Genomic DNA, 24995 nt, shown 5'->3' with positions numbered 1-24995 from the left:
GTCCGTCTTAGACTCTCGTTCTCTGCAGTCTGCTCGAGCAAGAACAGAGAGATTCGAAGGCTAGAGCGAATTTTTCAAAAACCTAGAATTTCTCTGAGATCGGCTATGGCTTCCCGCGAGAATTTGGTATTCATCGCCAAGCTCGCTGAGCGGGCCGATCGCTTCGATGGTTAGCGTTTTTCTCACTCAATTCTCTCTCTCTCTCACACTGTGTGTGTAGGTGTGATCTTCTTCTTTAGCTCCGTTGAAGTAATTAGTGAAATTTGAGATTAATCGGTGCGTCTCTTTGTGAGTGTTTCAGTTGGAAGTTTGACTTTACTTTCCCTTTTACTCAATTTAAGAAAGGCTCTGTTTGTTTGGCAATAAAATAAGGCTGGGTTTGTTTTCGAAGCATTCATTAAAATTATAGAAGAAATAACGTTTTTTTTTTTTAAGTATCTGCGCTTGGTTCGATGGACATGCTTTGATTGAACTTTGACGAATATAGGTTTTGCCGCCCTTTTTGCAGTTATTCTTTTATATTTGTTACCAGCCAAAAAAAAAAGAAAAAGAAACAGAATGGTCTATTTGAAGTAATTTGAATTGGGATTTCGATATTTCAGGTTTTTAGTAATGGGTGGCTCTGTTTGTTTACACAGATTCTTTCTTTCTTTTGAATTTTCTACTGTGAAGTTCGGTAAATTTGTTACGAGAGGGAAAAAATTGCTATATGCATGATTTTTAATTTTCTAGGCTATTTTTGTTTGTATCATTGTATGACAACTAGGCCCTGAAAATCGTTCTGGAGAATTGGGGTGTTTTTGGCCTCATTTTCTTAATGGGTTTTATATCCTGTTCACATCTGCAATGGGTACGATATCTTTCTACTCCTTAAAATTTTTTAATATTAATTCCTTAAAGACAAACATGCTGACTGAAAATTTTATGATTTTCCTCTTCTCGACTTCCTCAGTGACTAGAAAGAGTTTATTTATTTTTACCTTATAATGATGGAAAGCTTGATTCTTTTCCATTCTTTTCACTCATAATTTTAACAGAGATGGTGGATGCAATGAAGAAGGTTGCAGAGCTTGATGTTGAGTTGACAGCTGAAGAGAGGAACTTGCTCTCTGGTGGGTACAAGAACGTGATTGGTGCTCGGAGAGCATCATGGAGGATCCTATCATCAATAGAGCAGAAGGAAGAATCAAGAGGAAATGAAATGCATGTGAAGTGGATCAAGGAGTACAAGCAGAAGATTGAATCAGAGCTGTCGAGCATTTCTAATGATATAATGACATTGGTTGATGAGCATCTTATACCTTCAACTTCTGCCGGTGAATCAACTGTGTTTTATTATAAGATGTGAGACTATATTTTTACTGAACATAAGCTTACAATTCTTGGATTTAGGTGTGAAGATTTTGAGGTTACTAAAATATTCTTGGTTGCAGGAAAGGAGATTATTATCGATATCTTGCAGAATTCAAGACTGGCAATGAAAGGAAAGAGGCTGCTGATCAGTCAATGAAAGCTTATGAGGTGTGTACTTCAATTTTTTTTTTTCCTCTTAATGTGAATTTAGGCCAATATTAAATCAAATATATGCACTCGTTTCTTGTTTTATTGTAAATAAAAATTGTGGTGCTGTGCGTGATCAACCACACTTCAGATTTTATGTACTTGGTTGAGACAAGTTATACTGTTAATATCTTGTTGTATTTGAGGTTATTATGATTGTGGCCCAGTTTTGTTGTCTGTTTACAGACACACACGTGCACACACATTTTATATTATATATTTTCTTTCTTCTAGTTGATTAGGTTGTTCAAAGTTCTGTTGGAAACAAAGTTGCTTACTTCTATATTTGTTGGGAAGTTTAAATAACTAGAAGATCAATTGTTTTTTTTTTTTTTTTTTGTCATTTCTGATTCAAATTTCAATGACTGATTAAAAAATACTCTGGGTCTAACTCAAAGTGCTGGTTCCTTGAGCCAAGTGGTTGCATATTTTGCAATAGTTCTCTATTCCCTCATTGAGGAACAATATTCTGTTGTCTTTTGTCCAAAGTTATTTCAGGTGTTATAATGTTCTTGAAGATCAAGACTTTTGATAATTGTTCCGTTACATTACTTCTTTATTTGTATGTTTTGAATAAGAAGAATGGCTATCTATTTTTCTATTGTTTGCTGTTCTCTGTTGCTTGGCCAGCTAGTTATGGCATGAATTCTTTGCTTTTGAAAAAATTGAATTGGCGTAAATTCTTTGGTGTCATGCTTTACATTTGGTTTTGCTTGCTTTAAAAGAAATCTGAGGATCTTGGTATTGGAGAAAGGGCACTAAATGTGAAATTCTGTAGAAAGCCATGTGAAAATTTGTTGAGATTTTGTCATATAAATAATTTGAAGGATTACTCATGGCTTATATCTTGTGTTTCCTTAGAGACGTTAGGGGAAAAATTATTTGCTTGGGGACTCTTAGCATTGATGATTGTTGTTTTCGTCATAGTGAAAAATATTACAACTGCTATCGAGCTATCGGCCAAATAGGTGGATTTGCTTTAAATTATCATTCAATGATGTCATACTAGATTTATTTATTTATTTTTCAAGTTTTAGGTTATTTTATAGATTCTTCTGAGTAATGCAACAAAAGGTTGATTTGTTTTAATACGTTATTTTTATATTGATAGTTTGATTTGAGCAGATGCGCTCCCCCTCTCTTTTTCAAAGGGAAATATTATTACTGCTCTTGATTTTCACATTATATATTTGAGTAATGCTACACATACTCCCATTTTCCTACACCTATTTACTTACACCCATAGGTGGCTTTTAAAACCACCATTGGATTAAAATCCAATAAACATCCATCTCATATCCAATGGTGGTTTTAAAACCACCTATGGGTGTTGTGGAGAAGTACTCCATTCATCTCATATCCAATGATGGTTTTAAAAGCCATCTATGGGTGTAGGGAAATGGGTGTGGAGAAGTGGGAGTAAGTGTAGCATTACTCTATATATTTAAACTGTTACCCATTAACTTGATATGCTTCATTCGGAAAAGCATGCCCCTTTTTGCTGGTTGTGTATGCTTGTAGTTTGCTGATATCATTTTTTTTTTGGGTTGGGAATGCTCTCACACATTTCTCTTGACTAATTTTCTGAATTTAATTTTAATTGTATCTCTTTGCAGACTGCTACCACTGCAGCTGAGGCTGATTTGCCCTCTACGCATCCCATCCGATTGGGTCTGGCTTTGAATTTCTCAGTCTTCTATTATGAGATCCTGAATTCACCTGAAAGGTTTACGTTACTATTTTCAGCCTTAACTGTAGAAATATGTTCTGCTTTTCAGTTTGATGTGGAAATTGGCTTTGGTTTTGTTTTCCAGGGCTTGCCACCTTGCAAAAGAAGCTTTTGATGAAGCTATCTCAGAGCTTGACACCCTCAATGAGGAGTCTTACAAAGATAGCACCCTAATTATGCAGCTTCTTAGAGACAACCTTACCTTGTGGACTTCTGACATCCCAGAGGATGGAGGTGATTCTAATAGTTATTACAGGATATTACCTTTCAAAAAAAAGTTATTACAGGACATAAGCATGCAATTTAGTTCTCATCCGTAGTTGTTTCTAGGGATTGCCTTTTTTTTTTTTTTCTTTCAAATTAGTTGTTTTTTTAAGGCTAAGAAAGAAATTGTGATGCTATTTCAGTTACATTTTTGTTTAAGGCTTTTTATTCCAAGTAATCTTTTCTTTACATGGCTTTTGAACCTAACGTTGTGTTGAGATTGTCTTCACATACAGTTTTCTCTGAAGAGGTACACTTAGATACCTCATTCATATATATAACTAGTAATGGAGATTTGGTTGGACATATATTTCGCATGTGTATGTAGCAATGCAAACATAAATTAGAGGACTCACCTAATACACAGTAGGTATGAAGTATAAGGGCTTGATTAGGTTTGTTCTCAAAAAATAGTTTTATGTTTTTAACACAAAAATTGAGAGATGGAAAAAATTGTGTTTGGGTGAGTTTTTTCTATTTTCTGGTTTTTTTATGAAAACCAGAAAATAGATAAGTAGGTTAATGTATTAAGGACAAAGGACAAGGGATAGCCCAGAGTAGACAATATTGCAAACAAACTCCAAGTTGGAAAAGAGATTAAAGAGATTGGAGCATAGCAAAGGGATAGAAATTTGTTACAAACTAGTTTGTAGCTAATTCATACAAACGCATATAATAAAGTGACATACGCATATAATAAAGTGACATGTGTCCCATAACTATTAAACAAGTGAGAAGCACATGTTAAACATGTGCTTCTCACATGTTAAGGGACACATATCACTTTATTATATAGGTTTGTATGAATTAACTATAAATCAATTTGTAGCAAATTTTTGTCCATAGCACAGAGTCCCTGCATCAACTTAGAAAGCAAAAGATAAAGTGACAAACTAATCAGGCCAAAAAATCTCAGTTGAAATACCCCATGATTTTTTAAGCCCTTGATTTTCTTAAGTAAGATTGAAATAGAAGGTATTAATTCTAGCAACCACATAATACATAAACTCACAAGAACACAACAAATATTTCTGCGCTATCTTGAAACCTTTTGTAGATGGCTGCAGCTAGTATGAGTTTACAAATCATACTTGGAAGGTTCTTTCTCTTAAAGCATAGGATCATCCAGGAAATAGTTTCTTCCGTGTTTTTAAAACTCATGGAAGGTGTTTATGCATAGCAGCCCAATTTTATTGCTCCATGCTTGACGCTGAAACCTTGCTTATTCTTAGATAAGCGAACATGTCACCAAGCAACCTTGGCCTTGCTAGTATTTAAGTCACTACATTTCTAAAGAGAGGCTCCAAGAGTCTACTCAACTTGTTTAATTATTGTTCTAAAAATAATAAACAAGGAATATCGATAGACCTGGATGGTAAAAAGAATAGTCTTTACCAGCTGCAGCCTCTCAACATAGGAAAGAGTTCTATAAGTTCAACTCTGCGCTTTAGAAACTATTCTATCCACTAGGCCCCCCTGAAAGCCTAAAAGAAATTAATGATACTCCTATGCACCTTATTGAAAGAGAGCCTTCATTCTAACAAAAAATGTGCAGAATGTTGAAAGATGATATCAGAATTTGATCATTATCATGTGATTTACATTCCTTATATTGTACATTCATATGGCCTATAAATAGCCATTCTCACTGTATTACCATAACAAGTCGTCAAATAAAGATGTAGTCCCATTGGACTCTCTTCCTAATGGTAGATGTAGGCTTCTTAGGCCAAACTGCCCCAAATTTCTGTGTTCTCTCTTTCTCTATTGCTTTTGCTCTCTTATCTTCTTCATTTTATTATAAATTTCAATATGGTATTAGAGCCACTTTTTTTTTTTTTTTTGTGATTTTAACTTGGGTGTTTGGAAAGTGCCAACACATAGCTTTTCTCAAAATTCAGGTGCTTCTGGATCTTGTTATGGTACAAAAACTACACCTACAAGTTCCACAAGTCCCGATCTACACTGCACTGACAAAGTAAAGCTATTTCGATCTTACACTGATAGGGATAATATTAGGGTTAAATACATTTAATAGTTGAGTTGGAATTCTATTCCAACTCATTATGATTGGATTATTTAAAAGGTTAAATACCAAATACCCCCCTGGGGTTTGATACCTTTATTTTTACCCCCCTGGAGTTTCATTTTTATCACAGGACCCCCTTGAGGTTTTGATAAAGGACCAAATTAGTCTATCCGTTAGTTGACCGTTACGACTGACACGTGGACCAATCAGATGTTGACACGTGGCACATATTTAATTTATTATTATTTTTTAAAAAGAAAAGAAAAAAAATTGGGGTGGCTAGGGAGCCCCAAGGGGTGGCGAGACCACACACCCCACAGCCTCGTGGGGGGTGGTTCGGCCACCCAGACAAAGAAGTGAGCCACCCCCCATCGGCCAGAGATAGGGTGGCTAGAGCCACCCCCATGGCTAAGGAAGTGGTAGAACCACCCCAAATAGCCAAGGGTGGCTCGGCCACTCTTTTCTTTTTTAATTTTTTATTTTTAAAAAATACATTTTTTTTAAAAATTTTTTTAAAAAAATTAAATATGTGCTACGTGTCAACATCTAGGGGCTTCCTTCAAGCAGGTGGCTGTTTGGGATGATATGGTGGAGAAAATTGCTGGAAGGTTGGCCTCGTGGAAGCGTTCTTATTTGTCCAAGGGGGCGAGGCTCACTCTCATCAAGAGCACCTTATCCAACTTGCCCACCTATCTTCTGTCCTTGTTTCCCATCCCTATCTCCGTGGCGAATCGTATTGAGAAGATTCAACGGGATTTTTTATGGGGAGGTTTCAAGGATGAACCCAAATTCCATTTGGTCAGTTGGCACGAGGTTTGTTCTCCGATTTCTGAGGGAGGTCTAGGGATTCGGAGCTTGCGCCTTTTCAACCAAGCTCTCTTGGGGAAATGGCTATGGAGATTTGCAAATGAAGAAGAAGCTTGGTGGAGAAGTATCTTGGTGGCTAAGTTTGGGGTGGTTGGCGTTCAAATGTTCCGCGTGGAACGCATGGGGTGGGGTTATGGAAATACATTTGTGGGGTTTGGAGGTCGTTTCGGTGCCACTTCAGATTAGTCCCCGGTTTGGGGGGGAAGGTCAAATTTTGGGAGGATTGTTGGTGTGGCGAGACGCCCCTCAAAGATGCTTTTCCGGGCCTTTTTAATATAGCCCGCAACAAGGATGCCTCCATTGCGGATATCCGGGAGTGCATAAATGGGATGGTGCACTGGAACGTCACTTTTACCCGTAGCATCCATGATTGGGAGGAGATGGCCTTACCTCTTTCTTCTCGCTCTTGTATTCGTCTCCGATCCGGGGGGAAGGGGTTGACCGGATGTGGTGGATTCCTTCTAGGAAAGGGAAGTTTGAGGTCCGCACTTTCTACAGGAGGCTTGCCCTTAAGGAGCCTAACCAGTTCCCTTGGAGAAGGATTTGGCGTACTAAGGCTCCTTTGCGAGTGGCGTTTTTTGCTTGGTCGGCCGCTCTTGGGAAATCTCTCACACTGGATAATGTTCGGAAGAGAGGTATTGTTGTGATTAATCGTTGTTGCATGTGTAAGGCGGATGGGGAGTCTGTGGATCATCTCTTCCTTCATTGTGGGGTCGCGCGCAAGTTGTGGGAGGTCATCTTCTCTCGCTTTAACTTGAGTTGGGTTATGCCTAGAAGTGTCATGGAGATGTTTGCCAGTTGGTGGGCGGGAGGTAGAACTAGTAGTGCGGTGGTTTGGAAGATGGCCCCCTTGTGTCTCCTATGGTGCCTTTGGAAGGAAAGGAATGCGAGATGCTTCGAGGATTTGTCGAGGAACCTAGAGGACCTTATTCACTTCTTTTTGTACACTTTATTCACTTGGACAGCAGGATGGCTTGCTCCTTTAGTGATTGATTTTTCTGATTTTCTCTTTATGTTCTCTTCTTCTTTCTCCCCTACTTAGTCGCTCTCTTGTATACTTCCTGTGTACTAGGGTTGCGCCCCTCTGCGCTCTTAATGCATTATTACTTATCAAAAAAAAAACATCTGATTGGTCCACGTGTCAGTCATAATGGTCAACTAACGGATGAACTAACTTGGTCCTTTATCAAAACTCCAGGGGGGTCCTGTGATAAAAATGAAACCCCAGGGGGTAAAAATAAAGGTACCAAACCCCAGAGGGGCATTTGGTATTTGACCCTTATTTAAATTAGTATTAGTTTATTTGAAATTAAGATTAGGTTATTTGAAATGAGGATTATGATTAATTATGAGTTCTTATCAATTTAGGTGTCATCTTATTATTGTATGTTTATTTAAAGACCCATTTGGTTGTTAAGGGGATATTGAGAATTGATATAGACTTTTATCTTGTGGTTTGTTTCCAATCCCAATTGTTTTCACTTGTGGTTTGTCTCCCACCCTAATTGGAGTTCACTATCAATACAATTTCCATTTCATTTCTACATTCATTCACAATCCATTGTATTCGTTAGAAAACACCTATCAATTGGTATTAGAGCAGTTGAATCCCCCATTCAAAATTGCCCAAAACCACAACCAGCCCTCCACGGCAGAGCCATCAATGTTTGTCAAAGTCCCCTTGAGTGCAGATCGACTAGAAGCAATTTGGGAAGCCCTTCTCGAGTTTAAGGATTGGATGATCGAGCAGGCGAGTGAGTGTTTCAAGCAATTCTAGCTTGATAGCATTTCAGCACCTGGCGGTCCACATCCAGCCCAGTGTCACTGCCCAAAAACCATTAGTACCAGAACACCTGTACTAGCAACTCAAACTGGCACAAACCCAGCAACCCCAAGGTTTCCCCATCAACCACAGAAAAACCAACCCAAATTCAACCAGAAACACCGAAACCCACCCCAACCAACCTAAAACTACCCAAAGGCCACCGGTCCTACCACCCCCCAAAAACCCGTCCAGTGTCGCCCCAGCTCGCCCGCACCTCCATCAGACTGGCCAACGTCGCCACCAGATTGCCAAACGCCACAACCAGATTGCCAAACGCCCCACTGCGTCGATCCCTCAGCCTCATGCACCGCCGCACTTTGGCATGCCTAGTCGTAGATCGCCACACCACCACTTCCCCAGGCCGCCGATCTATCTGGTTTCACAGCTTTCCGTATGCAGCCGTGTGTAGACACTTTATTTTATGGCTTAGAAGGAGAAGAAAAAAAAAGTCTTATTTTCTCCGTTTGGTTCAGAAAAAGAAAACGAAGAAGAAAAAAATAAAAGGCAGTGGCGCACGTGGGATGGTCTTTGAACGTGCAACAATAGAGTCACCTCTCCCACAAAAGTTTGCCAGTGACTGCTATAGAAATAGATCTCTACTAATTTAGTTTAAATTTTAGTTTAATTTTTTAAAATCAAGTGGGAATTAAGTGAACCTTGGGGACAAGGTTCTTTCAAGGCGGTAGGAATGATATGGATAATATTTTGGTTAAATATGTTTAATAGTTGAGTTGGAATAAATTCCAACTCATTAGGATTTGATTATTTAAATTAGTATTAGTTTATTTGAAATTAAGATTATGTTATTTGAAATGAGGATTAGGATTAATTATGAATTCTTATCAATTTAGGTGTCATCTTATTATTTTATGTCTATTTAAAGACCCATTTGGTTGTTAAGGGGATATTGAGAATTGATATAGACTTTTGTCTTGTGGTTTGTTTCTAGCCCCAATTGGATTCACTTGTGGTTTGTCTCCAACCCTAATTGGAGTTCACTATCAATACAATTTCCATTTCATTACTACATTCATTCACAATCCATCGTATTCATTAGAAAACACCTATCACACACTCCCCCTCACGTGCCCCTAGAAGATCTACCTTTGTTGTTTACGTGCCTCACATGCTACCTGCCATATTTCACTTGTCATCACCTTTAGCCGTTTTTGGTGTTTCAACCCCAAAAATAGGCATGGAGGCTACCAATTTGCTGAACTGAGGAAATTTCCTCACCGTACGCCTTCTATGCACTAACAAAGTAAAGCTATTTTGATCTCACACTCCCCCTCAGGTGCCCCTAGAATATCTACCTTTGTTGTCTACATGCCTCACATGCTACCTGCCATATTTCACTTGTCATCACCATTAGCCGTTTTCGGTGTTTCAACCCCAAAAATATGCGTGGAGGCTGCCAATTTGCTGAACCGAGGAAAGTTCCTCACCGTACGCCTTCTATGCGCTGTCATGTGCTGCTTTGAGTTACAATTCTCCATCTCACATGCCTCACACATGCTGCGACAGATTCCACTAGTCCTCAAGAACCTGCACGTGCCAGTTCTGCATGTGCCGCATGCGCAAGTACCAGACGTGCGTTCATCAAACTCTCGCGTCACTCGATCCAATGAAAGGCCCAGTTTCATGACCTGTTAGTTGGCCTAGTTTCATCAACCTATTAGTGGGCCCAGTTCAGCGGCCCATCGTCGATCCAATTTAGCAGCCCATAACCAGATTAGTTTAGCGGCCCATAGTCAACCTAGTTCAACTACAATCGTCTACACAAGTCAATTGGCCCTCTGCTAGCTCAACCTTTGACAACTTCCAACCACTGTCTCTAATCATCTCTGCCCATCGTCTTTGGTATCCACCATCAGTCATCATCTTCAGCAAGCACCATTGTCATCGTCTCTGGCAACCACTGCCACTAGCCACGTCACCGGCCATCGTATCTGCCACCTTCTCCATATTACCAACCACTGTTACTAGTTGCTATTCACTTCACTCTTGTGGCCAAGTCAACATTGGCGAGTCAACCTATTGAGTCATTAACATGCCAACCCAGTTGAGTCAGCTTTGATTTGACTCGCCAAGTTCAGCGAGTGAACTAGCTGAATCACTCAGTTAGTATTAAAAAAAAAAAAAAGGAAAGAAACTCATTAATCCAACTCGGCATGAGTTGGCTTGGTCGAAAAAAACACAAAAAAAAAAAAGAAGAAAAAAATTCAGCTAATTTTCCTTCCAAACTCAAGCTTACACTTTGAGTTAGAGGGGGAATGTTGAAATACCAAAGATATTCTTTCCTTATCAGATGATATTAGAATCTGATCATGTCCTAATATTAGAATTTGGTCATTATCACGTAATTTACATTCCCTATATTGTACATTCATATGGGCTATAAATAGGCATTATCACTGTATTACTAGGACAAGTCAGTCAGTATATATGCAGTTCTATCAGGCTTTTCCTAGTGGTAGACGTAGACCTAGACCTGTAAGGTTGTACCATCTGTGTTCTCTCTTTCTCTCCTGCTTCCGCTCTCTTATTTTCTTTATTTTATTATAAATTTCTACACAGAATTTGCTCTCTAACACTATTGCAATGCCATTTGTGAACAAGTTACTAGTAAGCCTGGAAAGCTCCTTTAACTGATTAGGATTGCAAACTACTTAGTCGGTTTGGACTTCATCCTTACAAAAAATGGGGAGATATCTGCAAAATAGAGATGGTAGATTTTCTCTTTTTCACATCCCAAGTGAAACTTGAAGTGCCCCTCAGCTATTATCCTATGCATTAAGGCCGAGATAACTTCCTCACAAGAACAAAGATATGGCACGACATGGGGGTCCCTTTACTCAATCCTCTGACCTCAGGAAAGAACCCATTCAGTTCTCCATTTATGCTGATAGAAAGCCTTATAGATGAAATGCGTTCTTTGATCTCCATTCAATGCGTTCTTTGATCTATGAACTCAAGAAAGTTGATGATTCTCGAAGCAGCTTTTAGGAAATCCCATCTGACAGTATCATAAGCTTTCATTAATTCAAGTTTTAAGAGGAGAACAAGGCACATATTTCTCTCAATAGTAGTTTCTTTTAGTTATCACCAAGCCTCCAACCCTCTATAGAACTTGTCTGCTGCAGCAAGATGTAGGTCTTTAAATCATTGAATTGAGTCAAGTTAATCACCCTAGGATTAAAGTAATGGAAGTTGCATTAATTTCCTTCAGCAAGCAACTTGAATTAAAAAAGGACTTGATAGCACTTCCAAATTGCTCCTCACAGCACTCAAAGCCTTTTAGAAGAACAAGAGGTTATAATCGTCATAATTTGGTGCCTTATGATTTGTCAAAGAGAATAGAACAACCTTAATGTTTTCCTCATGTTGCCCACCCCTTTTCAGTATTCTCAGCTCGTGTTCTTAGAACATTTAGAAAAAGAGGAGAACAACTTTGGCTATTCAATGGCATTTGTAAATATGAATCTTCGTGTCTATTAACTATTCCTTTGCCATTGCAGCCTCACTTCTTCAGTTCTTCCCCATTTCTCACCCTTCTAGCTTTCCCTTTTTGCAGCCTTTGCCTCTCTCTTCCAACCCTCCATCATCAAGAAGACCCAGTTGCTTTAAATCCTCTTCTCCTCTACCCTGGCCTCTAATGCTGTCTCATTTTCCTCCAACATCATCTCCATCACTGCTATCACCTCAAAAGGCTTTTTTGGGAGCCATACATTCTTTACAGAGCATAGGATCGAGGATTGGGTTTCTCTTTTACGACATTGTCTTTGACATTGGTTGGTATTCGAGATATTCGTTATGATTTGTTGGGATATTGTTTATGGATCTACTGCAATAAAATCCAAATTGGTGTGATGTGGTTCTTGGTTTTCAAGAGACGGCAGCTTTGGAAGGATAAGAGAATTAGTCTTGAATTGAATTTTTCGGTCTTTCTCATCTGTGCTTCCATTTTTTTGGCATCCATTGTAATTTGGAATTAAAAAGTCTTTGATGGGCAGCATATAGCGAGGGGTTTTATTGGATTAAGATTCTCTGGTGGGTGGTGGAAGGATATGATTTGTGGATTGATTGGAGCATCAAGCTTTTGTACGTATGTCAAACTTGATCGGGCCCTAAATTTTCTAGTTTAATGTGAACTTGTGGAGAGCCAAACTTGATGCCTGTTTTGACGTAGCGGAAGATTAAGGTAACTAATCAAATAGCAGTGTCTTTGATTCTGTAAGGAGAAACGTCTTTATCTTCTACCCAAAAAGATAAAAACAAGCCCGCAGGCTAAAAGAAAGATAAAACTCCGTAGAGTATTTGAGAGATAATTCTCTGATTTGATAATAACTCAATTGATTTCAGTTTTACATAATAAACTAGCCTATTTATTGAAGAGAAATACTTGTAGAGAAAGTAAACCTAATCCTAGTAGTAATAGTAAACATAATCCTAGTAACAATAGTAAACCTAATCCTAATAAGGAAAGGAGAATAATTAAAACAAATCTAACCCTATTAAGGAAAGGAATTAAATTCCTAATAAAATAAAATAAAATAAAATCCTAATGTAAAATTGACAATCAACGAGAATCGTGATAATCTTTCCTTTTGTACTTCCATTGTCTGAGAACGGATAAAATTTTGATCAAGCGGTGCTCTTTCAATATTATTATTGATATTTTTCTTATTTTCGTTTTTATCGAAAATATAGGTAAATATCGTCCTACATCAGACACCTCCACTTGAAAAAAACTCGTTCTTGAGTTTTTTTTGGAACATGGCACGTGCAGCTCCTCCGAAGAAAGGTATTTGGAGAAATCTACATAGATAGCACCAAGATATGATTTTTTCTTTTCGTCTACTTCCAAAAAAATTCCTTCAACAAATCATGGATCTCATCTTCAACTTCATCGTTTTCTTCAAAAGAATCGTCAATTTTTGTGGTAATCGTGATGAGTTGTACTTGTGGTGGAGGAAGCGATAGCTATTCTTCCATTGATGTAATCGTTGAAACCAATGATTGTGGTTGCACATATTTTTTCTCTGACGGCAACTCCACTTTTTTAACCAAATTAACAGCTTCAACATCTCTTTCACCATAATTAATATTCTCTTCATAGGCGGAGTACCTATTTGGAGATTTATGAATATAATTACGAATAGGTCGAATGTGACTTACATCAATGTTTCTATGATTCCGAAAGAAACCCATCTGCATGCGTTTAAATGTCTCCCTCAAATGGCGCACCTCCTGTTGCATCATCTAGGCCGTCTACCGGAGCTCTTGGAATTTGCTCTCAAAGGTGCCTCTGATCGCTTGATGTATTGTTGATAGTTGGATCTCGAAATAACATCTCTCTCATGAATGGTGTCGTTATAGAAGTTGTTGTAGTATAAGTTAGCCATCGAATCCGGATAATGCCGGCTCGGATACCCCATGAATTTGGCTCTCGAAAGAGCCCCTCCCCTACAAGCGGCGTTGTTGTAGAAGTTTGTCACTGTTGCGCTGATTGGCCATGATCAGGATAAAGCCTGCTTTGATTCCAACTGACGTAGTGGAAGAACTAAGGTAATTAATCAAAGAGCAGCGTCTTTGATTTTGTAATGAGAAGCGTCTTCGTCTTCTACCCAAAAAGATAAAAACAAGCCCGCAGACTAAAAGAAAGATTAAACTCCGCAAAGTATTTGAGAGATAATTCTCTGATTTGATAATAATTCAATTGATTTCAGTTTTACATAATAAACTAGCCTATTTATAGAAGAGAAATACTTGTAGAGAAAGTAAACCTAATCCTAGTAACAATAGTAAACCTAATCCTAATAAGGAAAGGAGAATAATTAAAACAAATCTAACCCTATTAAGGAAAGGAATTAAAGTCCTAATATAAAATTGACAATCAGCGAGAATCGTGACAATCTTTCCTTTTATACTTTTATTATCTGAGAACGGATAAAATTCTGATCAAGCGGCGCTCTTCCAATATTATTATTGATATTTTCCTTATTTTCGTTTTTACCGAAAATATAGGTAAATATCGTCCTACATCAAGTTTGTTACCTGTACCATATTTAGTTCTATCAATCAATCGAGGACCAAATCTTTTGTAGTTTAGTGAGAAGGCCCATGAGTTGGTTAAGAGGGGAAACACTGGTTTAACTTTATGCAATGGCTTCTGTTAAAACTAGGCCAGTGTACTTTCTCCAAATTGAATGAACTCTGAACAGGCTCAAAGGAACCCAAACGCAAAGCATAAACAGTTTATGAACCAACTCTCTTTCATGGTTAATATATATGTGAATGAATGTGTATATGTATTATATCATATATCTGTATGTGTGTGTGTGTGTGTGTGTGTATGTATACGTATACACACATATATGTTGTATCCTCTTATCACTTTCAAATATCATTGCCTGACTAAACCCTTTAATTGAAGAAAGGGAACAAAGGTCAGTAGCCTAAAACTTTGTCTGTTGCTTAACTTGAGTTCGTGAACCTGCTATTTTCTTTATCAAAGCCGATGATGAGTATTTTTGTTGCTGTGGAGAAACTTCAAGAGTAAGGTGCATCTCCCAAGCATATCTATTCATGGCTGAAATGATTTTAGGTCCCTCCTGCTTTTGACTTGGCGACTTTAAAGTGCGCAAAATGTGTCACCAATTTAACATCTAGGTTGGTGTCAAATGGTTTTGGTTGGTGCATTACCGTGTTATAATACTGTGCTTAAAAATTTGGCGATGCTCTAGTTGACATGAACTTTCTTTTATCAGAGTTATCTGACAGACAATAAATATAAGGACCAGTTACATCATGATCCCTTGGTTGTAGCAGTTTATATAGGCTGTCAGATTACCCCCACCACCCCCCAAAAAAAAAGAAAAAAAATTGTGAGAGCTAAGACTTAAATCAACAAATAAATTTGGTTCCTGCATTCTTTAACAGAAATTCTTTCTTAGAGATCTCAAGCAAAGCGAAAGAGAATCATGAAGATTGACTTATTCAGGCATCTTTTCTTGTTTGAGATTCCTCATGCCTTCACTCTTGGCCATTCTTGGATGGCAGCAAAATAGATGACTAGCAGAAACAGATAAACACATTACATCTCTCTCTGTGGTCAGAACTCTGTTAAAATGGAATATCTTTTTAATTCTATAAAAAAGAGAAGCAAATTATCTTTATGTTATGTTTGTATTTTGGAAACAGTACCTACAAGACTTGAGTTGAAGATTCCACTAAGTAGTCCAATATTTGAGATTGAGGATTTAATGGCATTTGGGTGTAACTCTGTCGGTACCATGGAAACCAAATATACTGGGATATGCAAGGTGTACGGATCTTTCTTGTTGAGTAGATTGAATCTGGGAAAGGAAGAAAATATAGATGAGGCAGGGTTTTATGCAGATGAGATTATAAATGGATAACAAAATTGTAGTCATACAGTAAATTGTATGTTTTAGGGGAACCTTTTGTATGCAGATTGTCCTTCAAAAGTTTCTCTTTTGTGCATAGATCCCAATCTGGAGGTTAAATGTCCTGTAAGATGCAACTCCTTTGGAGAACTTCAAGGTCATATTTGTTTTCTTTACACCTATTGGGTCAATGAGACTATTGTGCTCTCTCTCTCTCTCTCTCTCTCTCTCATGCAGAAAAGGGAGTACAATTGATGGGCTTGAGGTGTTTCTGTGGTAGGACCTAATTATTGATTTGACATCTTTCGTCTTCTTAAAAAAATTTCCTTTTCCCAAGTAAATAATCTGTAGTATCTACATAGAATACAATATTGCTCATCAACTCCACTTTTCACAATTCTTGTGAATCTTGTTTCACATCGTGATGAAAAAACTAGTAGATCAGTTTACGATTGTAATTCTTACAATAGCAAATTGATTGTACAACTTTCCCACGACCTCAAAGATTGATTTCGCTAGAATTTAAGATGCTCTAATTAAGCAACAGTAGAATTTTCCTAGGCAACAGTGAGAGAAACTGAAAAGAGTAGAATGGTTTGTGCGTCAATACTTTCTTCTTGACGTATTTTCGTACTGAAATTCTTTATTGGGATGGATAAGGAGATTGGGTGGCAACGGTCAAAATTTTGAATGGTATTGGTTGATATGGATACCTGTGTATCTTGTCAAATTGTCCTTTTCATAGAATTGGATGATGGAACTGCATTACCTTGCGTGGTAGGACTATATGCTGCAAATCAGATTGAATCTATCTTTCTGATTGCTAAATTTTGAAGTCTTTTTTGACGTATCAAAAAAAGAAAAAAAAAAAATTATTCTTTTTGGCTTTGACGGGATTCTATTTGTAGGGCTGAATATTGGTTATGCATCTATTTTGGTTTATATTTCTTAGTTCTCAGTCTTATCAGTTTTTTTGTTACTTAGTAACTAATATGAAAATAGATATGATTTTGTTGATGCTGTCAATGAACTTAAAATGAAATAGATGTTATAGTAAGTCCGAACGATGGAGAGTGAGCTTGCATAGTTTGCTATTGCTGTAAGCCCCTTGATCGATCATTTTGAAAGTGAAGTGACTTTGAAGGGGACGATATGCATGTGGATATTTATAGAATCTTAGTCATAAGGGGACTTGTATGCATATATAAGTTTCCATGAGCATGTAGCCATGAATGCTGCATTGAAATATATGCCAATTTGTTGTTTTTTTTGTTTTTTTTCTTTAAAAAAGGAGACTTTTGAAAAAGCATACTTTCTAAGACCTCAAACTATTTTTTGAAAAATAATTTTTGTTTTTTCATTTAAAAAAAAAAAAGCATTAGAAGAAAGATTGGTATAGAATAGGGAATATGTTTTAACAATCTTTCGTATTTTAAACATGTCAGAAAAACTGAATTTATGATGCAAGTGTATTGTTCACATCTGCATAGTAACAAATCTCTATTTCTGCAGTGGACCATTTACCTTATTTTCTTCCAAGAATTAATTTCTTTTATTTTTCTTTTCCTCCCTCTTGCTGCTACAGATGATCCATTTACCCATAGGATTAATGGCAGCACCAAGGGTGGTGCGGTGGAAAGTGCACAGGTGGGCTTCCCACAGATCTCTTAGTTATCATTTGTATTGTGATATTGTTACTACTCTGCTCATTGTATTCCTTTTTTCTTTTCTCATTAATGTTCTAGTACTGTGCTCATTGTATTTCATCATTATTATTTATTTATTTATTTTTCTGCAGTGATGTAAATGGTGCCTTACAACTAAATGTAACTGGTGATGGGGCATAAGACCTGATGCTGGAACGTTGGTGTGTGGCTAAAATTAGGGCTTATTGTTTCTCTTTGTTTTTGCTCTTATTGTCATTTTCTTTTCTGGGGTGCCATATTATGATTTCGGTCCAATATGCATTTACCCAAGCTTTTCCTTCTCAGTCATGGTGAATGGAGTCTAAAGGATTGAGCTGTGATTGCTTAAGGTGAATTTCTTGCTTTTAATGAAAGTGCCACTGCCACAGGCCAGACGGCAAATTTCCATTGTTTGTATATCATGTTTAGCATTTATTTAAGCTATCTATTCTGTTTTCTCCTTATAATTTGTTATGGTTGCACTTGTTTAATCTTCTCATTTGCGAATCATTGCCGGTCTCCTTAATGAAAGTAAACAATTCATTTGACATTTTTGTGTACTTCATGGAAGCACAGATGTCCTTTTGTAACCTTGTAGCCCTTCATATCCTTTACAATTTACTGCATTTAAGCATAGAGAGGCATTGGAAGAGGCTCATTCAAGATTGTTAGGGCCAAGATCATCAAATTGGTTGCTTGGAAGAGAGGAATGAATGCCCTAGCAAGTAGTTGGAATGCCATTGCTGAATTTAAACAATATTCCTGCCTCCATTGTAGCTGTTCAAATCGGGGATGTATGGTCTGGCCTCCATTTTCATTGGTTTTTAAAAAAGCATTTGAACAAATTCTCGCACCACTGGACTGCTAACCGGCTAAAGTGTGTTGTGTTGCATATACCTCAAGGAGGAATTAGAGGGGCATCCATGAGTTTGATCCTCAGCTTGCTTCCAAGTATATCCGTTGCCATCCCAAAAGAGATATATGCGTATGGGCTTGTTTGCTAATGCCTTTTTTTTTTGTTTTTTTGGCTTTTTGAATTGTTTGTTAATACTTTTGTATTTTTGTTTTTGGTTAAAAAAAAAAAAAACAAAAAAACAAAAAACAAAAGGAAATCCTAATAAGAACTAGCAAATGAGATATCTCTAAAAGGGGAAAAATGATTAGAGCCGGCTAATTTAAATTTTTTAATTTTTTCTAAAGAGAGGTTCCATTGGGTTCAAGGTCCAGAAGTTGGTTTTTGAAAAAAGTTTTTCAATCTCGAAATGATGAAAACCATCTTTTTTTTTAAGGGCGTTAAGTAAACAATTAAAAACGAACAGCAATTATTGAGCAAATTCTGTTTTATAATAGAGTAATTAAATTTTTATTTCGCAATTATTTTATAATGCCAACGTGAAAGTCTTAGTCAATTCTTTAATCCATCCTTATTATTAAGACTCGTATGACACCATTGATGGATAATTGTAAAATAAAAATTATATTATTACTCTTTTTAATGACAATTTTTTTTTGGTCAATAAATTTTGAATATTTTCATCCAAACATATCAAACCTTTTATTATTATTATTATTATTATTATTATTATTTGGGTTAAAACTTGAATCATGCACCGTCCTGGCCGGACAAAGGTGACAAGAGGAGGAATCTGTTGAACTCTCCAAAGAGCTTGGATATTTTTTTTCCTACTTTTCTTTCTGCAGAAAAAAGCGGGAAAGCCTCTCTTTTTCTCGAACATTCCAATAATATGCCAATTTGCATGAGATTTCATACGCTACCGAGCACCCATGAAAATGCCGTTGGACGTCCCTTTCACTCCTCACGGGGTATTGATCCCTCTGTACCACCTCTACTCCTTCTCCTCTTACGCAAAACACTATCTATATGCTTAATTTCTATATATCTTTCTCCTCATTTCACAAACTCCATCACTTCTTTGCCTTAATTTACACCATGAGCTGCTGTGCCTCTTGCAAACCAAAAACCAAAGTTTTGGCTGTAATTCTTGACTTGGATGGGACCCTTTTGGACACAGGTCTCCAAAATCATTGCTCACTCATTTCTACGTAATGTGTCTTTCTTATTTCTTGATTCTCTGTAAAGCCTCTCTGTGTTTCGTTAATCTTTTGTAGAGAAAGCTTCAAAGGGCATTTTGAAGGAATTCTTGGGAAAATATGGGAAAAATGATCAGGAGAGAGAGGACAAGAAAAGGTTGGGGATGACACAGAAGGAATCTGCTGCCGGCATTTGTAAGGACTATGCCCTCCCACTCACGCCTGACCAGTATATCAAAGAAATCACACCAATGTATCGTGAAAAGTAAGTATTTTCTTTTTCTTTTTCTCTTTCTCTCATCCATTTTATTCAAACAAATAAAAAGATAATTAGTTTATATCATCCTTGAATTCGGTACAGGAACATGTTTTGAGATTGTTTCATTTTTTGTCTATCAACGCGTCAGAGTGATAATATTATCTTGCAACATTCAGTAATGTCTTTTACGTAATGATTTGGCTTTCTATTTTATTATATCTTCCTTATAAAAGTATATTTTTTTTTTCTTACCGAAAATTCATAATATATTGCTAAAACACGTTTTTATTTGTTTATGAGCATGTCATTATAATATTCTCAGGCAAAATTTAGCATTCTTGGAGAGCTTTGGTCACATGTGAGCATGCAATGAGACGCTTTCACTTTCTTGAACTGCTCTGAAGAAACAGAGAGAACTTGGTTCACCCATATAATAAATGTTTTGAAACCCTTGAACATTTTGATGTTAGCATGATGATAATAAGCTTTGATGTACGTAGTTAACATACTTGCATAAGCATCTGCAGCGTTTGTTTTGTCTTCTTACTTGATTGTGTAATTTTAGGTGGCTGCAAGCAAAGCCACTTCCTGGGGCTAATCGACTTATCAAACATCTCCATAAACATGGAGTGCCATTTTCTCTTGCTTCAAACTCCTTACGAGAATACATAGATGCAAAAATATCTCTCCAAAGAGGTTCTCCATTTTGGCTTTCTTGGATATTAGCTTGAATCTAGCCCTTTTTTAACCTTTGTTTCTTGCTATTCTCATTAACTTTTTGTTATTACACTGTTATAACCAACTTGATATTGAAGTTATTGCTACTGTATATGACCAAAAGATTTAATTACTGCTCATAATACATGCCAAAAGTTACTTGATGGACTGAGAGCTTTTTTTGTATGTATAAAACACAATGGACATTTGTTGTACAGAGATCTCCGAGAAGTGCCACTTTATGGGTTGAGAGAAAAAAGAGCTGCTAGGGAATTTGATAAAATGGATTTTTGAGATCTCTCTCTCTCTCTCTCTCTCTCTCTCTCTCTCTGTGGATCATAATATATCTTAAATGTCACCCATTTCATTGGTCCAAATGGTTCTTTTAATTACAGCAAGTTTTATGGTTGACATACTGAAGTTAATTTGTCATAAGTTCTGTACATTTAAAAAGTGTCGACCGGTGCCATTTTGGTGAGAAGCAAAGTCCTAATACTCCTGATGATAGAGTTCCACCATAATTAGAGGTTCCCTTTACATTTCACAAATCTGCAATTGTTGAAACAAATACAAACACAGAAGAAGACAGCTTCCATAGTTGTTTACTTTTTTTAGTGATATGTTATAAGCTGTCTCACAAATTCTAGACGTGATTTGTGCTTGTTAATTCAATGTCACATCTACCAATCACTGGGAAACAATTTATACAAGTTACCACTTTCATTGTCTTCCTCTTCAATTACTTTCTTTTAAATTTTGGCTACTTCACTGAAGCCTGGCAAAGTAAACAAATAAATCATACAAAATAAGTTGTTTACTATAGTTTTATGAAAGATATTGGTTGGAAGAAAGATCATAGGGAAGGTACAATATGGATCTTGGGATTGTATTCAGTAGTCAATACACTATCCTTGATTTATTTCTTTTCAGCTTTGGCAGTTCCATCCGCTTGTATTTTGTTTAGGCCTAAGTCTGTTGAAGACTTAACTAGCCAAATATTTATTTTCTATTAGCTGCATTGACAAAGCTTGAAATGTGTAATTTCGTTAAAGCATCTGCATCAAAAAGTTTAAGCATCCCCTATCTGACCAACATCGAAAGTGTTTATTTTAGTTAATGTAGTAGGCACTGGTGGCTAATTGTACAGTGAAGCTTATGAAATCTAATATACCATCTATAACGTTTGTGGTTTGAAATAGAAAAGCTAAAATATTGTTGAGTTAATGAAAGTTTGCCAAATTGGAGTTGGCCAACATTCTAGCATGCACCAAAAACCAAAATGAAGTGAGTTATTGTCCAAAATTTGTAATGTTAATCTTGGCATAGACTTCTATTTTTTGAATTTATATGTCAGTTTCCTATACAATACTGGTCTCTGTATTATTCCCACATCAATTTATTCTTGTTCATTTAAATTATTTGTTTAGGTTGGAAGGAATACTTCTCAGTAATTATTGGAAGTGACCAAGTTAAATCAGGAAAGCCCTCTCCATATCTGTAAGGTTTCTCACATTATCCAGTGTAAAATGAAGGCTGCCCCTGAAAACCACATGGAAACAGAACCTTCCCATAGAGCGATTCTAGAAGGTGGTTTAGTCACCATGAGTAAAAGTTTAAAAGAAAAAACTTCTTTTTTTTTTTTTTTTTAAAAAAAAAAAAAAATCATAAATTGATTCTCTATTTGTAACAGAAAAATATAATCTCATGCTAATAAAAATAAAGTAGTGTGAGATAGGTAGCATTTCCACTAGAAATCCTAACATGCCCAAAAGCTTCTTTTTTTTTTTTTTTTTTTTTTTCTCATGAAGAAATTTCACCTTTAATCATAAGTATTGTTTTTCACATATTGTCATATGAATTCCCTAATTGTTTACAGATTTGAAGAGGCTGCAAAGAGAATGGGGGTAGATGCACCTCAGTGCCTTGTGATTGAAGATTCTTTGTAAGTTGAATTAGTGATTATATACATAAAACTTGGAACATAAATGCAGCTAAGCTTCCCTGAGGAAATTACTTATTATCTGTGTCAAACTCTTATGGAGTTTCAATAACATTGTTTTTTTCATTGCTCACGTTAAACTGATGCCGACTTTTGGTTATTGCTAGAAATTTGAAGTCATAATTTATGAAGAAGTATGAAAATGTCTAAATTTATGAGAATTACTGTAGCTGTCTTATAATAAATTTTGGTTTCATAAGCTTTTTGGATATTAGCTTTTGTCACTAAGTTGATTGACACAACATTATTCAGTGCACAATGATGTCAGATTTAAGTTGTGGATCAATAAATTTCTACAGGGTTGGTGTTAAAGCTGCTAATGCAGCCAAAATGAAGGTAGTTGCTGTTCCACCGCATGGTGAAACTGATTGTGCTTCCCTAGCAGATTCCGTGCTTCATTCACTTCTAGAATTTCAGCCCGAGCTATGGGGTCTTCCCCCATTTGAAGACTGTAAATATTTCTTGTTATTTTATTTAAATTTTTATCCATAGGCACTCAAATCTCCTGGTATGATTTGGCATAAATAATGGTTTCAGGGGTAGATAATGCATTACCTATCGAACCAATGCATCTGAGTGGTGTATCTGTCAGTGGATCTGTGTGGGAAATCTCAGGTTTGTTAATTGTAATTTCCTTTCCATGATATATTTGGATACTAGTTTGATGACATTAGTATTGTAGAGCCAATGAGCTTTTTTCCAAATACCATTTTCTCTCCACTTGAAAATAGGATGGAGGATAAGATCATAGCATTTAGACCCACTGAGTGCATGTGTAAGTTTTTATTACAAAAGTATATATATATCTAGACAACTTACTTTTACCAATGGCTCTACTCATTACAAGCTTTTGTTGTGCCAGTTTAAATACTCTTTAAAACCTTTTTTACAAGGAAAAAGATTTCCTAAAACAATCTTAATATACTACCATATAGAGATTCAATTTTGAGTAAATTACTCCCTTAAAACACTCACAAACAGCTAACTAATACCCTGTTCTAGAAAATTCCAAAAATTACAGAAATTAAAAATAAAAATCTATGGCTTCTACATTGTTGCAGTTTGTATTCTCTGTTATTAACAACATTAATATATATATATATATATGTCCAGAGAACGGAACACTTACTCTTCCAGACCAAGTCTTTGGATTTTACTTTGGTTGGGCCGAAGTTGATATGCAGAAAAGCTTCAAAGTTGTGGTTAGCATTGGATGGGATCACTGTTCCTGTATCTCCAAGAGAAAATTTGTGAGCAATCAACCCCTAACTGGTCAATTAGCTTTTCTTTTTTATTTCCTTGTATGTGGAATCCTATGAGAATTCTATGAGATAATTAATATATTACTTCAGACACTTTGAAATGGGTGTATATTCACTTTATACAACTTCTTCAACATAATTTTTTTCTTAGTACTAATATCTGTTCTTTCAAATTTGATTCTTGATAATGCACTTTATTTCCTGACAAGCATATGGATGACTATCTCATCTGATTATATGGATTTTCTTTATTGGAAAATAAGTACTCATTGAATCCCCTTCACCATGGGTTCTACTAATCTTTATCAAATTATATGTTCTTCTAAAACTGCTGTGTGGGCTTCTTATTATAAGTAAACACAAAAATTGTTCACGTAGATATTGGTTCTCTTTTTGCAGCATATATGCATAATTGATGGAAACAATGACCATTTATCTGATCAGCAGATCCAACTCCTGCTTGTTGGTTACCTCCGCGGTTCGAATAGCAAGGTAATTAATGGCATTTTCAGGAGAATAATATTAGACCAATAGATAAAATATACAAATAATGCATGATATTTTTTTATTTGCTGGTCTTTCTGGGAGGTTTCTTGTTGGTGGTGTTACTATAAAAATATGTTGGTCGCTTATGCTAAAATCCCCTTATGCATGAAAAATGTGCATGCATGCATGTACAGGATCCTACATCCATGAATGTGGAAGAAGTACTCGAGGAATATAAGTCCATTGCAAGTGCTTCATTGGATCTGCCTATGTTTGTTCACCATGCTTGTGAACCTCTCTTTCCAGAAGCTTCCTCAGAGGACTCCTTTGGCTATGATGAGAAAGAATAATGATGTAACCCATTATTTATTTGATAAGTACTAAAACAATTTAACACTAAAAGAAATGTTGAAATTGAATAATTTCTTATCTTTTTCTTTGACTACATATGCATCATATGCCCAATGGCTTGGGCCATTGGAAATGGTTCGACCACCTTTAGATTCGGCTAGAGGGGTTGGCCGACCCATCCTCCCCATCCTCATAGCCTTACAATTGGTCAAACTAAAGAAAATGAAGACACAAGATAATGATTGTTTGTAATGGTTCGAGAAATGAGCTCTGATCTCTATTTATAATGGTTAGTACGAATAATTTTATAAGTCCCTCTTGTATTACTCATGTGTTCCTCTAAAAATGAAGTGACTTTTAAAATCATTATTTGATCAAAATCCAATAATGATCAATTACAAGCGTAATAGTGATTTTAAAAGTCACATCATTTTTGAATGAACACAAGAATGAAAAATCATTTTTTAAGCCCACGGTTCAAACTAGGAGGTTTTCAGTTTG

General features: G+C 36.4%; 1 protein-coding gene across 3 annotated transcripts; it reads left to right on the top strand.

Annotated features, from left to right (window-relative positions):
- On the top strand, nt 1-24574 carry LOC132180798 (bifunctional riboflavin kinase/FMN phosphatase-like). 3 transcript variants are annotated; one of them, XM_059593753.1, is made up of 11 exons: nt 17479-17550; nt 17675-17718; nt 19499-19685; nt 20245-20375; nt 21824-21893; nt 22273-22338; nt 22695-22846; nt 22933-23010; nt 23509-23645; nt 24057-24149; nt 24338-24574. In XM_059593753.1, the coding sequence occupies exons 3-11, from the start codon at nt 19585-19587 to the stop codon at nt 24491-24493; spliced, it is 984 nt and encodes a 327-aa protein (XP_059449736.1). In that variant the 5' UTR covers nt 17479-17550; nt 17675-17718; nt 19499-19584; the 3' UTR covers nt 24494-24574. The 3 variants fall into 3 exon arrangements, 2 of the variants coding, with proteins under 2 accessions (XP_059449736.1, XP_059449735.1); XM_059593752.1 differs by lacking the exons at nt 17479-17550; nt 17675-17718 and adding an exon at nt 19201-19401; XR_009440194.1 differs by lacking the exons at nt 19499-19685; nt 20245-20375; nt 21824-21893; ... (4 more) ...; nt 24057-24149; nt 24338-24574 and adding exons at nt 1-169; nt 1038-1344; nt 1434-1521; ... (1 more) ...; nt 3375-3523; nt 17269-17330 and having other exon boundaries at nt 17482-17550; nt 17675-17785.
- Nucleotides 24575-24995: the final 421 nt, after the last annotated feature.

This window comes from Corylus avellana, chromosome ca5, assembly GCF_901000735.1.
Source record: "Corylus avellana chromosome ca5, CavTom2PMs-1.0".
Lineage (NCBI taxonomy): Eukaryota > Viridiplantae > Streptophyta > Magnoliopsida > Fagales > Betulaceae > Corylus > Corylus avellana.
This window is presented reverse-complemented; position numbering and strand designations above follow the sequence as displayed.

Coding starts and splice junctions, on each gene's coding strand:
- LOC132180798 (XM_059593752.1), top strand. CDS start 19,251: ATGCTTAATTTCTATATATCTTTCTCCTCATTTCACAAACTCCATCAC. Junction 22,847..22,932: donor TCTTCCCCCATTTGAAGACT/GTAAATATTTCT, acceptor TAATGGTTTCAG/GGGTAGATAATGCATTACCT. Junction 24,150..24,337: donor TCCGCGGTTCGAATAGCAAG/GTAATTAATGGC, acceptor ATGCATGTACAG/GATCCTACATCCATGAATGT.